The sequence below is a fragment of the Phocoena sinus genome, chromosome 2 (genome assembly GCF_008692025.1).
Source record: "Phocoena sinus isolate mPhoSin1 chromosome 2, mPhoSin1.pri, whole genome shotgun sequence".
Classification (NCBI taxonomy): domain Eukaryota; kingdom Metazoa; phylum Chordata; class Mammalia; order Artiodactyla; family Phocoenidae; genus Phocoena; species Phocoena sinus.
Genome location: NC_045764.1, coordinates 103,726,780 through 103,743,213, shown reverse-complemented (window position 1 = coordinate 103,743,213; position 16,434 = coordinate 103,726,780). Strand labels below are relative to the sequence as shown.

The following is a 16,434-nucleotide window of genomic DNA, read 5'->3' as shown; positions in this document are numbered from 1 at the left end:
GGAGCGAGGTGCGGGGTGGGGGGGGTGGGGTGGGGCCAGGCAGTGACCCGGAAGCAGAAGTGACTCCCACAGGCTGAGTGCTGGGGAGCTGTATCGGCGATCGCAGCGGTAGAAGTAGCAGTTTATCTGTGTGCAGCCCCAAACTGGGAAGAAGATGCTAATTAAAGTGAAGGTGGGAGCACCTCCAGCCTTGCCAAGACGCAGTGGTACTGGGCTGGCCGCTGTGCGTTAAGGGAGAAGCCGGGAAGGAAAACCACGCCTTTCCCGAGCCTGGAGGGGGCTGACAGCCTCGGGGCTCCGCGCGAGGGTTGATGGGATGTGGGGGGGGTCCCCAAAAGGGCTTCGAGAGCAGGGGCTGGCCCAGCCAGACGACCCCGGGGTCTGTGCTGTCCCTGCTTTCATTCCGGGACCGTTCCTTGATCCAGAAGGAGGCCGCCTTTGTCCGGGGTCTCGCTGTGTTCGAACCCCCGCGGTCATAGAGAAGGCCTAGCAGCATCTTGGCCCCCCTCTCTCTCGGATTCTTGGAATAAGCTCTGTTCTCCATCGTTCATGCCCCAGTTACCTGCTTCTCCCAGCCCCTAACGTAGGCACGTAGGCTACTCCGAGTACAGCACAAAAACGTAGCCTAGGGAACCGGGGCCTCCCAGGAACTAGACTGTGAGCTTTTGCTAGTTGTCGCCAAGGTGTAGTATCTCAGCCGGCCTTCAGGAAACAAAGCTGGGAGCGTGTTCAGTTAGCACCTGCATTTCTGAGCCAGCATCGTGGACCAGACTCACTTCCTTGACTGAGGCAGGTTAGTTATCAGTGCCCTAGTTCTTGGTACTAGCAGTGTTTCTTTCCTTCATCTCCATCCCGCCTCCCGTGGTTCTTCACCAGTTTCCAACCCTCATTAGTCCTATCTGCTATTTCCTCCTTTGTGCCTTAAGAGGGAGGGACAAAAACTAACAATTGATGCAGTGCAACGTTAGTTTAGCATTTAAAAAAAAAAAACTGCCAAGGAAGTCTGTCGTTATTTCATCAGCTCTTTAGTGTATTTATCATGCATAATAGCCATTAACCTCTTCAGTCCTTCTGAACCACCATCTTAGCTAAGGATTGAGGCCAAGCAGCATGTTGAAGGTCATTGTTTCTCAAATTTTGAGTAATGAGCTATAAAACAGTCACTAGTGGTAAAATCAGTTTAATAAGTCCGTGGGTCACAAGCAACAAGAAAAAAATAGAGATATCAGGGTATACTTCTGGGTAAGAGGATTGTTTGTGAAATTTTGGGTTTTATTTTGTATGTATATTACATGCATGGATATGATATTAGTTAATATGTATTTCTTAGTGTGGGTCACTGTCCAAAAAGTCTTGAGAAACATTAGCAAGTGAATGCTTATGTCATTTCAATACATATGGATTCTCAGGTTCTCTTAGTCCTCCCTTAGTCCAAAGAAGAGGTTATTACTATACTTTTGTTCAGTGTTTTGTAAACCTTTTTTTAAATCTCAACCTACACAAAAAAATTTTACCTCATGGTCCCATACAACACAAAATAACTGTGTGTGATATGCTCTGGTATTTTGAATTCTATTCCAAGTTGATTTCATAACCCACTGATGGGTTGAGACCTGCAGTTTAAGAAAATACTGTATTCTAGATGGGCTTCTCAACTTAAAAATGTGTAAGAATCACCTGGGGATCTTGTTAAAATGCTGATTCTAATTCAGTGGTCTGGGACGGAGCCCGAGATTCTGCATTTCTAACATTCTGCATTTCTGCTCGTCTGGGGAGTATACAAGGTTCTACTTTCTTTGAATCCATTTGTATTTAGTACTTCTCTAAACCTGTCAGGCTCCTTTCCCAAAACACTTTCCTTTCCACCTTCAAATAGGTTTCTCTGTCCATCTTTCTCTTTCTTTTTTGTATGTTAAATACATTTTTGTATGTTAAATAAATAAAGCAATTAGCTGTGAACTACTATACAAATGATAGGTTTTTTAGCAGGGTTCCTTTGTGAATTATTCATTCTTCCACTGTCGTTCTCCATGTAGGTAACTTATTCCGTATCTCTTTTTGCAATCTTTTACAACTAAATCCCTTGTCGACGGAAGGAAAAACACACAACATAAGAGCTGTGAGTTCAGTTTATTTGGGGACTTACTGAGGACCTTAGACCAGGAGACAGCCTCTTAGATAGCACTGAGGAACTGCTCCAAAGGTAAGTGGGGGAGGTCAGCATGTATGTGATTTTGGCAAAGGGTAATCAAGCACGCATCTCGGTAGAAGGTTGCTGCTAGTTAAGAGGAACAGATATCTTAGTTAATGGTTTTAGTGCTTTTCTAAGTATGGGAAGATGCAAGAATTTGGGTTCATAAAATTTTCTCCTGAAAATATCTAACTATCTAAAGGCCTGTTCTATTAATTTTCCCAGAGCACATTCCTGATGTGCCTCATTCCTGTCTCCACCTTGAACTCCTTTCAGGCTGGGTTGAAAGTCAGCGACTGCAGTGGCTAATGACTTAATTCTTGTAGAACCAGGAGGCAAGTGACATCCTTTAGTTGGCACACGCGTGATTTAAAACTTCTCTTGATACCTCATCTCTGTGTTTCTAAAATTAAATACAGCATCTTCTGTCTTAAGCCATCTTCCCAATACTCATCTCATATATTGATCCCATCAATCTACCAGTTACCTGGAACCCAGTTCTTTAAAATCATTGTTCTCTTATAGAACCTAATTTTTCTTTTGATACATCTTTCTGTTGATTTTCTTTCTATTCCCACATTACCCTTGTTCTCATCTGGGGTCTCATTAACTTATATCTTTATTTCTCTGTGATACCTCCAGAGAAATACCTCTTGTTGGGATACCTCCAACAAGATTTCCTACTGCCATTCCCCTCTAAAGTTTAGAGTCTAGGGACTTCCCTGGTGGTCCAATGGTTAAGACTTCACCTTCCAGTGTAGGGGGTGTGGGTTCGATCCCAAAACATAAAACAGAAACAATATTGTAACAAATTCAATAAAGCCTTTAAAAAATGGTCCACATCAAAAAATTCTTTAAAAAAATAAAGTATATGTATTTTTTAAAAAATAATAATAAAGTTTAGAGTCTATACCAGAATACGGTGTACAAAATCATAGTGTACAGGTCTTCTTTAACCTTCTTTTTCATCATATTATTCCCTAACCTCAGATCCTGCATTGATTCCTCTTAGCAAATTACTTTGGGCACCTGTCTTTACTATCTAAGCCCCAGTTTTCTCATTCATGCTTTTTTAAACATAAAATAAAACACAAAGCTCTTAAGGGTTAAGTTCAAGGAGTTTTTAACAACAGTATACCCCCATGTAGCCACAGATCTAGAACATTTTCACCCCTGCCCTCTGAAAGTTCCATAGGTTAGTTTTGCTTGTTTTAGAATTTCATATAATGGAATTATAGAATATATCATTTTTGTGTCTGGCTTCTTTCACTCAGCATTATGTCTGTTGTTGTGTCTGTAGCTCCTTCTTATTACTTGGTAATACTACATTAAATGACTATATCACAATTTGTTTATCCATTCTCCTGTTGATGGACGTTTGGGTTATTTCCAGTTTCTGGCTATTATGAAGGAGGCTTCTAATAGCCAGAAATGATGATACGAACATTGTCTTTTTGTGGACTTACGTTTTCATTTCCTTTGGATAAATACCTAGGAATGGAATTACTAGGTCATGTATAACTTTAAAAGATGCTGCCAAACAGATCTCCAAAGTATGGCACCATTTTACATCCCTACTTACAATGAGTGAGCATTCCAGCTACTCTGCACCCATCTTTATTATAGCTATTTTAGTGGGTGTGAAATGTTATCTCAGGTTTAAATTAATCACTGTTGATTTTCCCTCACCACAGCACTTTGTCACTGCCCCTTGTATTTTGGACGATAACATTCAGTATGGCATTTCTTGTGTATTGGTTTGTTCTATTAATTGTATGTCTCAGTGTCTCTTGGTTGTAAATCTTCACTTGAAAGAAATTGTTGGCAAGGGCTGGGTCACTTAATTTCTTTTATATCCCCTACAGTGCTTATAGCAGAATGTCAGGCTGAGGTTCATCATAGACTAGTTGAATAGCGTTGAATGTATTCCCAGGTCACAATGACCAGATTTGAGGGAAGAAATCCAGTATGACATGGTCTTTTAAAATATCTTTTAAAATTGAAATCAAGAATATCTTTTAAAATTGTTCAGTTTTAAATGATTTTAATTATGACAATTTCAGACATATACAACAGCAGAGAGAAGGAATAATGCACCCTATACGAAGCTTCAAAAACGATCATCTCATGGCCAATCTTATTTTATTTATACTCACCAACTTTCCTTACCTTACGTTTTAAGGAGCAAGTCCCAGATAGCATAGCGTATACTATTGGTATATATTTCAGTATTTATCTGTAAAAAAGAACTTTTTTTACTAACATAACCATAATTATTACACCTAAAAAATCAACAGTGATTTCACACTATCATTGTCTCATTTGTTTTTTACAATTTGTTGGAATCTGGATCCAACTAAGATTCATACATTGTAGTTGGTTGATAAGTATTTTAGGCCTCTTTAAACCTGTAATTCCCCATTTCCCCCATTTTTTTTCTTGTTGAATAATCTAGGTGGTTGTTCCCGTAGAGTTTCCTATAGTTTGAATTTTGCTGATTACATTCCCATGCTGTCTTTTAATATATTCCTCTTTCCTCTATATTTCCTGTCAATAGGTAATAAGATCGAGAGGCTTGATTAGTCCTTTTTGTCTGTTCATGTGTGAGAATCATTCATAGGTGGTATTGTGACATACTTCTGTCAGGTTGTTTTGCTTTCTGCGATGTTAGTCATTGCCTAGATCCATTATTTCATTGGAGGTTACAAAATGGGGATATTCTGATTTTATTGTTGCTTCCTACATTAGCTGGGATCCTTGAGCAGTGTCCAGTACAGTGGCCATTTGCCCACGTGCACTATTGACCACTGGAAATGTGGCTAGTGAGACTGAGGAACTCAATTATTTTATTTGTATTTGATTTTAATTAATTTAATATAAGAACTGAAACTTTATTCAGTAGTTGGAAAACTTTTAACTTGTTTGGAACAAGTTGGGAACGTAAACATACTTTTTCAACTGTAAATTGTGAAACTTAAATACAGATCAAGTATTTCAGATGATAACTTATCATCTGAATTGAGGTGTGCTGTCAGTATGAAATGCGCACAGAATTTTGAAGATTTGGTTAGAAGAAAAGAATGTAAAATATATTAATAATTTGAATATATTGGGTTTCAGAATATTAAAATTAATTTCACCTTTTAAAAATGTGGCTGCTAGAATATTTAATATTGTATATGTGGCTTTCACTAAGTTTTCTATCTCTAGTGGACAGTGCTGCTTTACAGAATGGTTTCCTTATACTCTCATCAAGGACATTGTTTAAAATTTTTTTTCTCATCCCAGTGTATTCATGGTATTAAAAAATGGAAAATACAAAAAAGCGCAAAGAAAATAATTTAAATCACCCATAATCTCAAAACTCAAGATAAAAGCACTGATGTCTACATCCTTCCAAACTTTTTTGAAAGCATATAAATACATGTATGTGTGTGTTTATTTATTTAGTTACAAAATAAGAATTATACTGTTAGTCTAAATATTGTTTGAGAACTGTGTGATTTTCCCCGTGTTTGTACCATAATTTATTTAACCCTCAATTGTGTGATATTTAGATTGCGTTTCTAGTTTTTCAGTTTCAAAAAGTTGCAATTCATTGTCATAGGTATATTTTTGGACAGAGGATTATTTTCCCAGAAGTGTTATTGCTGGGACACCATATGCCAGATTGCTCTCTGGAAACATTCATAGGCTTCTATAGTCGATCTCAGAAACAAAGGACCAGTGCTAGAGATTTAGATTTTATAAACCAATAATTTTTTTCAAATGTCATAAAGCCCAAACATCTGACTCTTGGGAGAGCAGTTCTAGGCTTTCCGTTAGAGTCTTTTGTACTCTTTAAAAATTGTTATTATTAAATCAGAATGAATATTTATTAATATTCATGTGATAAAGGAATATATTTTTATTAGATATTTTATTAGATAGTACAGATAAAGGGAGAGTTAGCTTTGGTCTCCTCAATCCTACTCCCCTTCTCAAGGATCATCATAATTTTAGGAGATAGGTATACTTTTAATCCTTTCTTCTATGCATGTATGTATGTATATATTTACATATAGAAAATGATACATAATCATACATTCTCTAGATCTTTCCATGTTAGTGTATAAACTGTTGCATAATAAATATATCATTCTAGGGCTTCCCTGGTGGCGCAGTGGTTGAGAGTCCGCCTGCCGATGCAGGGGACACAGGTTCTTGCCCCGGTCTGGGAAGATCCCACATGCCGTGGAGCGGCTGGGCCCGTGAGCCATGGCTGCTGAGCCTGCGCGTCCGGAGCCTGTGCTCCGCAGCAGGAGAGGCCACAACAGTGAGAGGCCTGCATACAGGGAAAAAGAAAAAAAAAAAAAAAAAAAAAAAAAAAAAAATATATATATATATATATATATATAATTTTATGGCTGTACCATAGTTTAATAGTTTTCCTATTAATAGGCATTAGGCTGTTTCTTGTGTTTTGCTTTTATGAAAGGTGTTGCAGTAAACCTCATATGTTCCTCTTTGAATACGTACTCAAATTTCAAGTTTTTCCTTAAGGTTAGTTATCTAGAAATAGAATTGTCTGGTTAAAGAGTCTTTGCATTTAAAGTATTATGATCAATAAATTGAGATAATTTGTGGACAACATGGTATTGCATGCTTTTCATTTTGTCGGGAAGGAGCCTAAAGAAATACCATATATTGTCACTGTCGTTTCATAAAAGGACATTTTAACACCTGAAAATATTTAGTTTCATGAAAATCTCATTGTTGTCATTATTTTTCTCATTTTAGCATAGACTATTGAAAATTTTCAAACAGACCAGCTTGAGTTGGGGTGGAAACTTGAAAATTACTTTTGTAATTTATTCTTTTGCATCCAAACAGGTCAATCCAAAGGAGTTACTCTTGCATTTTTTTGAAATATCCTTAGTAGTGAACCATTCTCATGGTTGAGAAGTTAGATCCTAAGCACTTTCTTCATGCTGGTCTTTGTGAATATCATAAGTAGGAACCATATGTTATTTTGTGAGTCCACCACAGGAGTGTACATTGGGTCTCAATACTAGATCAGCCAGACTTGGGCAGTACTGAGTACAGAGCTGAAAGCTCAGGTTCTGGGGCCAGAGAGTTTGTGTTTGGATTCATACTCTCCTTTTTAACCTGTCCAAACCCCATTTTCCTCAACTATAAATGGTGATAGTAATAGTACATATCTCACAAGTACTTGCAAGGATTAAATGTATTGACGCATGTAAGATACTCAGCATAGTTTCTAACTCTTGGAAAGTGTTCAGTAAATGTTGGCTGTGATCATAACATGATCATTGGTGTATTTAGCTGTTCCACCAATATTTATTGACTGCTTCTATGTCAAACACTGTGCTTTGTGCTTAAATTAGGAAGACTGAACAGTCTCTGTCCTTTAGGGAGCTGGAGTATAAATTGGAGAGTTTGACACTTAAACAACTAGCTGTAATGGCTCTTAAAGTGTACTGGGGACAAGTCATCAATCTTAAAGTGTCCCTTGAAGGTTTGCAAAAGAGCGGAAGAGGGCATGGCAACAAGAAAAACAGTAGAAGCAAGGAAAATGCCCCTAAATTATGGATTACTGTAGACTGGTGCAGATGGAGTTTGAAGAGCAAGGATGGATGGGAGATTAGATTGGATGAAGCACGTTTATAAGTGTACAATGAGTATAATTATTGTTTGAATATCAGCAGCTCTTTGTCTATAGAAGAAGTCAAGAAGACCAGAGCTGCAATTTAGGATTTAGGTGGAAGTCTGGAGAAGATATGGGAGAATAGAATGTTGAATTCTAGTATTACTTAAAAAGTTGGTCAGGGACTTCCCTGGTGGTGCAGTGGTTGAGACTCTGTGCTCCCAATGCAGGGGACCTGGGTTCAATCCCTGGTCAGGGAACTAGATCCCACATGCATGCTGCAACTAAGGGTTTGCATGCCACAACTGAGGAGCCCTCAAGCCACAACTAAAGAGCCCTCCTGCCACAACTAAGACCCAGTGCAACCAAATAAATAAATAAATATTAAAAAAAAAAAGTTGGTCAGAGGTGATCTCCAGTGTCCCTGAGAGAATTCTTTGAGTTATCTGAATGTTAATTTCTAGCATTGGTACATGAGATAAGGTCCTTCTCAAAGGAGTACTTTCCTTAGGACAATTCTCATTGCTGTCTTATCGAAAGGAGCTATGGTATTCTCTTAGATTCTAGCAGAATGGGAGGTGAGATGACCTGTGAGATTAAAAGAGTCAAATGGTTTACAGAATCTTCCCCTATCAAAGTTGTTCACAGCCTAAAAATGTCTGAAATCGGGTGTGGTCAAAACTTCTGATACTTCAAATCAGCTTTGAGAATGTGCGTTTCTCAGAAGGTAGTAGATCCCCCAAGACTAGGCCAGGATGTTTTACCTAGGAGACAAATTGTATATTGGGCTATAGGATTCATGAAACCGTTGCCTGTTTCAGACGCTGACCGGAAAGGAGATTGAGATTGACATTGAACCCACAGACAAGGTAATGTACGCCCAGTACCTCTCCATGCCTATCTCCCTACATGTACACTTGCTTGGGTATGCTGATGAACTGAGTCCTTCCGCTCTCATACTCTCTGCATAGCTCTTGTTCTTTCCCGTTCCACGGTCCTTCCCCCTGAGCAACCCCTGACTACTTGTACCCCTAAAGGTGGAGCGAATCAAGGAGCGTGTGGAGGAGAAAGAGGGAATCCCCCCACAGCAGCAGCGGCTCATCTACAGTGGTAAACAGATGTAAGTTTGGAATGGGAATGAGGGCGTGGCCATCTTATGTGAAGATGAAGATGCAAGTACTGGAGGTGGAGCAGGCCTGCCTTTTTTTTGTTGTCTCAGACCCTTTGGCAATTTGATGAAGGCTATGAACCCCTTCTCAGAATTAGATTTTTGCAGACATAAAATAAAATGCATGGAATTACAAAAGAAACTAATAGGATCGAAATATACTGATCACACTACTAAAAAAGCAAGTTTGTAATATATGTACTTCATTAAGATGTAATGATGGATATAATGACTAATTTTAAAAGATTTTCAAGATACCTACAAACAGTTGTGAAATGATAGGAAAATATCTAACTTTTGTTGTTAACAAGTTACCCATATTGCTAATGATACCCCTGTGGGTTTTTTGCCTGTGTTCAAAACTGAAAGAAATATCAAATTTCAGTTAGGGGTTAGTAAAAATATAAAGATGTAATTTTTTTCTCATCTGCATTCATAGATCCCCAGGCAGATCCATGAAACCCAGGTTAAGAACCTTGCTCTAGATGGTATTTATTTCTAATACCTTTTTTCTTTTTTTTTTTTGCCTCTTCCTGCAGGAACGATGAGAAGACAGCAGCTGATTACAAGATACTAGGTGGTTCAGTCCTCCACCTGGTATTGGCTCTGAGAGGAGGAGGTGGTCTTAGGCAGTGATGGACCCCCCCCTCCATTTCACCTCCTTGCCCTGTTGCTCATTATGAGGAATCATGTATCCTCTCACACTGTGGGACACCAGAGCCACTGCCCCCTCTCCTGGATGCCCAGTCTTGTGTGTCTGTTGGTGGGAGACTGTGAGGACCCCAGGATGCAGTGTTCCTGGCCCAAAGGGCCCTTGCTGGCTATTGGGTTTTAGTTTGCAGTCCTGTGTGCTTCCCTCTGTTAATGGCTATGTCCCTGGTTGTCAATAAAATATTTCCTGGCCTCCTGGAATCTTTCTTCTATTGCACAAACGTGACTGAAATCAAAATGGGCCAATGCACACTCAGTTATACCAGGCTGAAGGAGTAGGACAGTGTAAGAGAATGTGCCCTTAGAGGGGTTCTCAGATTCTTAAGAGTCTACACTCAGTGGTGTGCCGGAGCCAGCTCTTATCCCGCTCCAGAGCTAATTGTTGGCATCTTTCCTAACCCCATATTAAGTGACTTCGTGTTGGTAGCTTGAAATTGGCAATGGTAGGAATATTTACAGAAATTGACAAACAATACAAATCAGTCCTTCTCCCCAAACTGGTTGTTACATATCTGTCAGCATACTACTGACGTGGGTGGTAGAAACCAGGAGAGTGAATTCTCCCCCATTGTGACTCTACTGGACATTTGGGGCCTGTTTCAAGAAAGGCATCAAGAGCTTAGCCGACACTGCATTCTTTTATGGCTGGAATATTGCTGAGGGCTCTAGGCTGTATACGGTGGAGTGGCTGATGTGGAGAAAGGATGAGTGTGGAGTGACAAGCTATGATGGATCACTTTAGGGCTCAGTTGGTGAGATAAAATGAGAGACGGGTGCCAGACGAAAGGGTTTCCCTTCCTTGTCTCCTCTAGCTCAGTAGAAGCTGGCGAGGCCGGGTGGGGTGGAGAAGCAAGGGAAGAATATCCCTTGGAGAGACTTGGCATTGGCGCTTTGCTGCGGTCCTCCCCACCACCACCACCAGAAGGCGCTCTTGCGAGGTTTTGGGGCCGATCGTCCCAGCTCAGGTTGGCGACGCTCTAGTCGCCGCTTCTCTAAGGCCCGCGGGGCGGCCTGGGAGCCGCGGCAGAAAGGCCCGCCTCCGTGCGCGCAGCCCGCTGGCGCGGGTCATGGCGCGGCTCCCGAAGCTCGTAGTCTTCGATCTAGGTGAGGGGCTGGATTGGGAAGAGTTTCGTAGGGCACAGTTTTTTCCAAACCTCAGTTGATGCTCTCGAGGCCCTGCGCCTGCCCAGGCTGAGACCTCCCCCTCCTTCCTCTCACAGATTACACGCTGTGGCCGTTCTGGGTGGACACGCACGTAGACCCCCCGTTCCACAAAAGCAGGTGAGGCGGGGCTGGGGGGGCCTGGGGCCAGGCGGGGCCCCGCGGGAGCTGAGCACATTCTCGCCCTCCCCAGTGATGGAACTGTACGAGATAGGCGGGGCCAGGCCGTCCGACTGTACCCAGAGGTGCCTGAGGTCCTGGAAAGATTGCAGGGCTTGGGGGTGCCCGTCGCGGCCGCTTCACGGTAAGAAAAGCGACTGAGTCGGTCTAGTGCTGAGAGGTGCATGCATGAGGAGACTTCCCGTGTAACCCCTTGGCTGCAAAAATTTAGGCGGTGCAAACTTGCAGGTATTTGTATATTTTTCGAATTGTACCTTCTCCTGTGCATTTTGTTTAATAAACATTGGCTCAGTGCCACCTGTGTCAGGAGGGATATGGAATTGAATCAGGGCGGAGGATGCCTACCCATCCAGGAAGAACAGCAAGTTGATTTCCCCCTGGTTACACATAATTTCACTTGCAGCCTTGGCCCTCCACTCTCCTGATCCCATCTACTACACCTTTTTGCAGGACAGGTGAGGTTGAAGGGGCCAACCAGCTACTGGAGCTCTTTGACCTTGTCGGATACTTTGTTCATCGGGAGATCTATCCAGGCAGCAAGGTCACGCACTTTAAGAGGTACGCTGAGATAAGGGGAGAAGCAGGGAGACAGAAGACCAGAGAGGCTGGAGGAGCTAAGAAGCCAGAGTGGTTACCCTCGCCGTGTCTTGCACAGGTTGCATCAGAAGACTGGAGTTCCTTTCTCCCAGATGATCTTCTTTGATGATGAAAAGCGGAATATTGTAGATGTCAGCAAACTGGGTACTGACTGAATGGCAAGGATAGCCATTTGGGGAGTGAGGAGAAAGGGTTCCTAAGAGGGAAGGGGTTAGGTAGATATGTACAGGATGGATAGTTTGCATGCAGATGACACCCCAAAAAGGTGAGAGTCATAATAGGGAGCCCTGAAGGCCTGATGAAATTGTGGCTTCTTTCTTTCTAGGTGTTACCAGCATTCATGTCCAGAATGGAATGAGCCTTCAGACCCTAACTCAAGGATTAGAGACATTTGCAAAGGCACAAGCTGGACTCTGAGGTCCAGTCCTGTGGATGAGCCTCATTTGAGGCATAGAACTGAAAGGAAATCAGGAGGGCATTTTCAGGTGCATTTGTAAATTATTAAAGTGTATTTGTGTGTGGCAGAAGAGATATTACCCAGTGTGTGTTGTTTCTAATTTTCTAGAGTGTGACCCGGGGTGGGCCATCCGGAGGTGCCAAGACCAGTAAGTGAGGCATTAGACTGCATCAGGTTCTGCCTTATAAACTTGTGGCAAACCCAAGACTGTGATTCCCTTATGCTCTCCCCATCCCCACACCTCTCCTGAGCTCTGTCAAGGACATGAAGAACTCTTCCACTGGCCCCAAGTAGTGGAGTGCATTACCCTGCACATTTCCTTCCAGGAAGCAAAGACTTTGTTTTGGGTTGGGGAGGGTGAGGCGACCTTTTTATATAGTGGGAAACGAAGCGGCCGCTTTAAGAGGAGCGCGTGGGTTTGGGGCTGGTGTGTCGGGTCGCACGTGATAGTGGTCTCGCTGGCGCTTGTTGATGATGTCGCCGTGGTGCCCTAAGGAGGGATTGGCCGAGGCTGGTCTCGGAGTGATGAGCCCAGCACCTCCCGGGAGCAAAGCGGAAGCGTACGGGACGCCGTAGGGCGGAGGCGGGAGAGGCTAGGGTCGCGATGAGTGGGCTCGGCCGGCTCTTCGGGAGGGGTGAGCCCGGCCGAGACTGGTTCTTGGGAGGTGCTGGCCGCAGGGGGCGGGGGGAGAGCCGGGAGACGCTGTCCTGAAAACCCTGGTGGTCCAGCAAGGCCTTCTCCCGGGCCAGGAGGCGCCGCCTTGTCAGGGCGCCTGGCTCCAGCTGCCTTCCTTCCTTCCCTTGGAGGGAAGAGCTCGAGGCCCGGGAAGGGGTGCGAGTGGTGAGCGTGGCAGCTGCGCTGGCTCCCGCTATTAAGGCCTGGGGGACAAGTTGCTGCCTGTCGGCATTCAGTCCTTTCCAAAACACTGGTGCTTCCTTTATGCTGGGCCAGAGGCAATCTGAGGTGACCCAGGAAAGGTACCCCTCGTGAGCTCCTCTGTGGTGCGGGAAGACAAGCAAAGTCTGGCATTTACAGCGTAGTGTGGCGACTCCGTGATGGAGATTAACCTAAAAGCCAGGGGTGCGCGGAAGAAGCAGGCACGGCGGGTGGTGATCCAGAAGGCTAGAAGTATGCCAGGTGGGGGGTTGAGGTTCTCCAGGAAGAGGTAACTGTGCAAAACAGAGGCAGGAAAAAGTATGGTATATTTAGGGAAAAGGAGTTCTGGCTGCCCCGTGAGTGTGTGTGTGTGTGTGTGTGTGTGCGCGCGCACGCGCTGAAGGAAGAGCAAAGTGTGGATGGAGAGGTAAACGGGGTCCAGATCATGAAGGACCCTGTGTGTCTTAAAGTTTTTTGGATTTTATCCTGTAGGCAGTGGAGAGTGTGGAAGGATATTAAGCAGGCTAGGGCCTTCAGATTTTTTTTTTTTTAATAAGTCTGTTAGAAGCGCAGAAGATGAAGGGAGAAATTGAGATCAGATTTTTTTTTTTTCTCTAGCCGCCCTACTTCATTCAGTTTGATCCTGTGGAATCAGGACCTTGAGTATCTCCTAGGATAGCAAGTGGAACAGTAATTATAAAAAGTGATTGAACTCTGGTGGGGAACACGGTAATGAAGAGGTTATGCATGTATGAGTGCAGGTGGTATATGGGAAGTCTTTGTACCTTCCACTCACTCAGTTTGCTGTGAACCCAAAACTGCTCTAAAAAAATAAATTCTATTAAAAAAAAAACAACTGGAGATGACTTGAAAGGTAACTAGGAATAGCAAAAGAATATTGGCTTTGGAAATCATACTGTCACATTTCAATTCCTTTGCAGTCTCTTACTATAGTAATTGTGATTTTAGACCAAAATGTTAACTTCTTTATGCCTGTTTTCACATTCGTAGAGATAGTACATTCGTCGTAGAAAGTTGTTTGGGGATTAACAATAACACGGTCAAGTGCCTAGCACATACTATGCACTCAATAATCGGTGACTAATATTTTTCCTTTACACAATGTGGGCTGCTCCATTGGACTCCAGAGAAGAAGGAGAGGGGGCCAACCCCTGAAGAGGCAATACAGAAACTGAAGGAGACGGAGAAGATATTGATCAAGAAACAGGAATTTCTGGAGCAGAAGATTGAACAGGAGCTACAAACTGCCAAGAAGCATGGGACGAAGAATAAGAGAGGTAATGGGGGAGGGACAGGCACCACCAGGGAGGGCCCGGAGCGGGGAGCAAGGGCTTCTGGCTCTGATGTTCAGGGTGTGGGCTGGATCAGCCGCCCTACAGGCTTTGCGGAGGAAGAAAAGGTTGGAACAGCAGCTGGCACAAACGGACGGGACATTATCCACCCTGGAGTTTCAGCGTGAGGCCATTGAGAATGCCACCACCAATGCAGAAGTTCTTCGTACCATGGAGCTTGCTGCCCAAGGCATGAAGAAGGCCTACCAGGACATGTGGGTACGGGGGAATGGGAGGAGGGGGCCCAGGCACTGGGGAGAGTAGCTTGATATTATACTGTGAATCTTAAAACCTCTCCAGATATGAATTTACAGTAGAGTTGCCTGTGATGGCTAGACCCCTATCAGCCTCCTTGCTTATTGCAAGGTGATCTCTTTGCTGGCTGGGGCATTCTAAGGGAGGAAAGATGATTTTCCTCTTTTTTTTTTGTGGTCTTTTGGCTGTACTGCAAGGCTTGTGGGATCTTAGTTCCTGGACCAGGGATTGAACCCCGGGCCCTCCACAGTGAAAACACCCAGTCCTAACCACTGGACTGCCAGGGAATTCCCAATTTTCCTCATTTTTAAAGATCCTTCAGAGAAGAGAGTGCAACCATTCCTCCCCAGTGTGTCTTCTTGCCATTTCTTAGCCCAGATTTGCCTCTTTACACTTTTCCAGGGATCTCTTTTACCTAGTAGCCATGGATTTGTCAGTCTGAAGCCACAGGCAGGAGGGTCTTCATTCATGTGAGATGAAAAAGTCAGGGTTGTCACCTGATTTCTGGGCTATGTATCTTGTTCTCAGGGACATTGACAAGGTGGATGAACTGATGGCTGACATCACAGAACAACAGGAGCTGGCCCAGCAGATCTCAGATGCCATTTCTCGACCCGTGGGATTTGGAGATGATGTGGATGAGGTGATTGGGAGTGAGGGGTCAAGGAATATTGGAGAAGGCGTGGGACCAGCCAGAAGGAATGCCCAAGAGAACTGCGGGACAGGTTTGGGGGAAAGTCCAAAAGTGGTATGTTTTTGGAAGTAGAATTTTCCTTTGTCTTGAGCGATCTTGTCATCCCATATCCAGGATGAACTGTTGGAGGAGCTAGAGGAGCTGGAGCAGGAGGAATTGGCCCGAGAATTGTTACATGTGGACGACAAGGAGGAGGAACCCCCAGTCACACTGCCCAGTGTACCGTCTACACATCTTCCTGCAGGGCCAGGTACCCAGGACTGTTCTGTCATCTCAGGGACTTGAGAGGGTGGGATAGATATGGGGAAAAATTATTCCTCATCCATCCTGCCTGAAAGGATCCAGGCAGAGAGGGTTGCTGCTACAGTTGCACAGGTTGTTGACTGCATAAGGGCACCTGGCTGAAGGGGAATGAGGACTGAAATCAGGCCTGTGCTTCACTCAGCAAACTGTGTCCCCTGGTTTAGGGCTGCAAATGCCCGGAGAAAGAGGCAGCTTCTTCTGATTTGCCCAAAGGTGCTGTGGGAATTAGCAGCAGCCCAGCAAGCAAGACCATACCCTTAGGTTCTTTGCTGGGAGAGAGCGTTCCGCAGGCTCTGAGTGTTATAGGAGGGGATGGTTGGAAGTTGCTGAGGCCTTAACACTTCTTTCTTTCTCTGGGTATCCTTATCCCCAAAGCTCCCAAAACGGATGAAGATGAAGAAGCACTAAAGCAGTTGGCTGAGTGGGTGTCCTGATGAGTCTGGGCTTGTCTACCTGACGCTGCCTTCATTGTTCTCTTTTCCTTAAGTGCCAAGTGCTAAGCTAAAGGAACATGGCCTTGTTGGGAGGTCCTGCTGAGAGTGGTAGTGTGACCCTGCCTGAGAAAAGGGTCTGTCGCCCTCCCATCCCAGGCTCAACCCTGAAGAAGGATCTTGGTGCAGGAGGAACCCCTGGGCTCCCTTTAATAGCAGTTACAGTGCCCTCGTTCGCAATAAAATTGGGCGGATGGAACCCTAGTGCTTATACTGCCTTGTCTACAACTGAAACTCGTCTCCTGGTCCTTGGAGCTTTGTTTCAAGAAATGAGTAGTAATGAGAGTAATGAAGGGGAGTTGGAGCATAGGAGAAATGGGAGCTTCCATTATCTCAACTTACTATGCTCC

General features: G+C 43.8%; 3 protein-coding genes across 4 annotated transcripts; all 3 read left to right on the top strand.

Moving 5' to 3' along the window:
* Window positions 1-34: 34 nt before the first annotated feature.
* NEDD8 (NEDD8 ubiquitin like modifier) lies at window positions 35-9,915 on the top strand. The gene is made up of 4 exons (XM_032621660.1): window positions 35-172; window positions 8,660-8,707; window positions 8,876-8,958; window positions 9,546-9,915. The coding sequence occupies exons 1-4, from the start codon at window positions 155-157 to the stop codon at window positions 9,640-9,642; spliced, it is 246 nt and encodes an 81-aa protein (XP_032477551.1). The 5' UTR covers window positions 35-154; the 3' UTR covers window positions 9,643-9,915.
* Window positions 9,916-10,677: 762 nt separating this feature from the next.
* On the top strand, window positions 10,678-16,283 carry LOC116748516 (magnesium-dependent phosphatase 1). Of its 2 annotated transcripts, XM_032621659.1 has the most exons (11): window positions 10,678-10,821; window positions 10,938-10,998; window positions 11,072-11,182; window positions 11,509-11,616; window positions 11,714-11,799; window positions 11,981-13,863; window positions 14,138-14,287; window positions 14,379-14,556; window positions 15,125-15,239; window positions 15,405-15,540; window positions 15,969-16,283. In XM_032621659.1, exons 1-6 carry the CDS (start codon window positions 10,785-10,787, stop codon window positions 12,070-12,072), a joined length of 495 nt encoding a protein of 164 aa, XP_032477550.1. In that variant the 5' UTR covers window positions 10,678-10,784; the 3' UTR covers window positions 12,073-13,863; window positions 14,138-14,287; window positions 14,379-14,556; window positions 15,125-15,239; window positions 15,405-15,540; window positions 15,969-16,283. The 2 variants fall into 2 exon arrangements, with proteins under 2 accessions (XP_032477550.1, XP_032477549.1); XM_032621658.1 differs by having other exon boundaries at window positions 11,981-14,287.
* CHMP4A (charged multivesicular body protein 4A) lies at window positions 12,587-16,318 on the top strand. Its single transcript, XM_032621657.1, has 6 exons — window positions 12,587-12,747; window positions 14,138-14,287; window positions 14,379-14,556; window positions 15,125-15,239; window positions 15,405-15,540; window positions 15,969-16,318. The coding sequence occupies exons 1-6, from the start codon at window positions 12,717-12,719 to the stop codon at window positions 16,025-16,027; spliced, it is 669 nt and encodes a 222-aa protein (XP_032477548.1). The 5' UTR covers window positions 12,587-12,716; the 3' UTR covers window positions 16,028-16,318.
* Window positions 16,319-16,434: the final 116 nt, after the last annotated feature.

Bases quoted from the DNA above. Each gene is read 5' to 3' on its own strand.
- CHMP4A (XM_032621657.1), top strand. From the start codon at position 12,717: ATGAGTGGGCTCGGCCGGCTCTTCGGGAGGG. The intron at 14,557-15,124 runs GTGGGTACGGGG...TCTTGTTCTCAG, and splicing joins AAGAAGGCCTACCAGGACAT to GGACATTGACAAGGTGGATG. The intron at 15,541-15,968 runs GTACCCAGGACT...TTATCCCCAAAG, and splicing joins ACATCTTCCTGCAGGGCCAG to CTCCCAAAACGGATGAAGAT.
- LOC116748516 (XM_032621659.1), top strand. From the start codon at position 10,785: ATGGCGCGGCTCCCGAAGCTCGTAGTCTTCGATCTAG. The intron at 10,822-10,937 runs GTGAGGGGCTGG...TTCCTCTCACAG, and splicing joins GCTCGTAGTCTTCGATCTAG to ATTACACGCTGTGGCCGTTC. The intron at 10,999-11,071 runs GTGAGGCGGGGC...CGCCCTCCCCAG, and splicing joins CCCCCGTTCCACAAAAGCAG to TGATGGAACTGTACGAGATA.
- NEDD8 (XM_032621660.1), top strand. The intron at 8,708-8,875 runs GTAATGTACGCC...GTACCCCTAAAG, and splicing joins ACATTGAACCCACAGACAAG to GTGGAGCGAATCAAGGAGCG. The intron at 8,959-9,545 runs GTAAGTTTGGAA...CTCTTCCTGCAG, and splicing joins ATCTACAGTGGTAAACAGAT to GAACGATGAGAAGACAGCAG.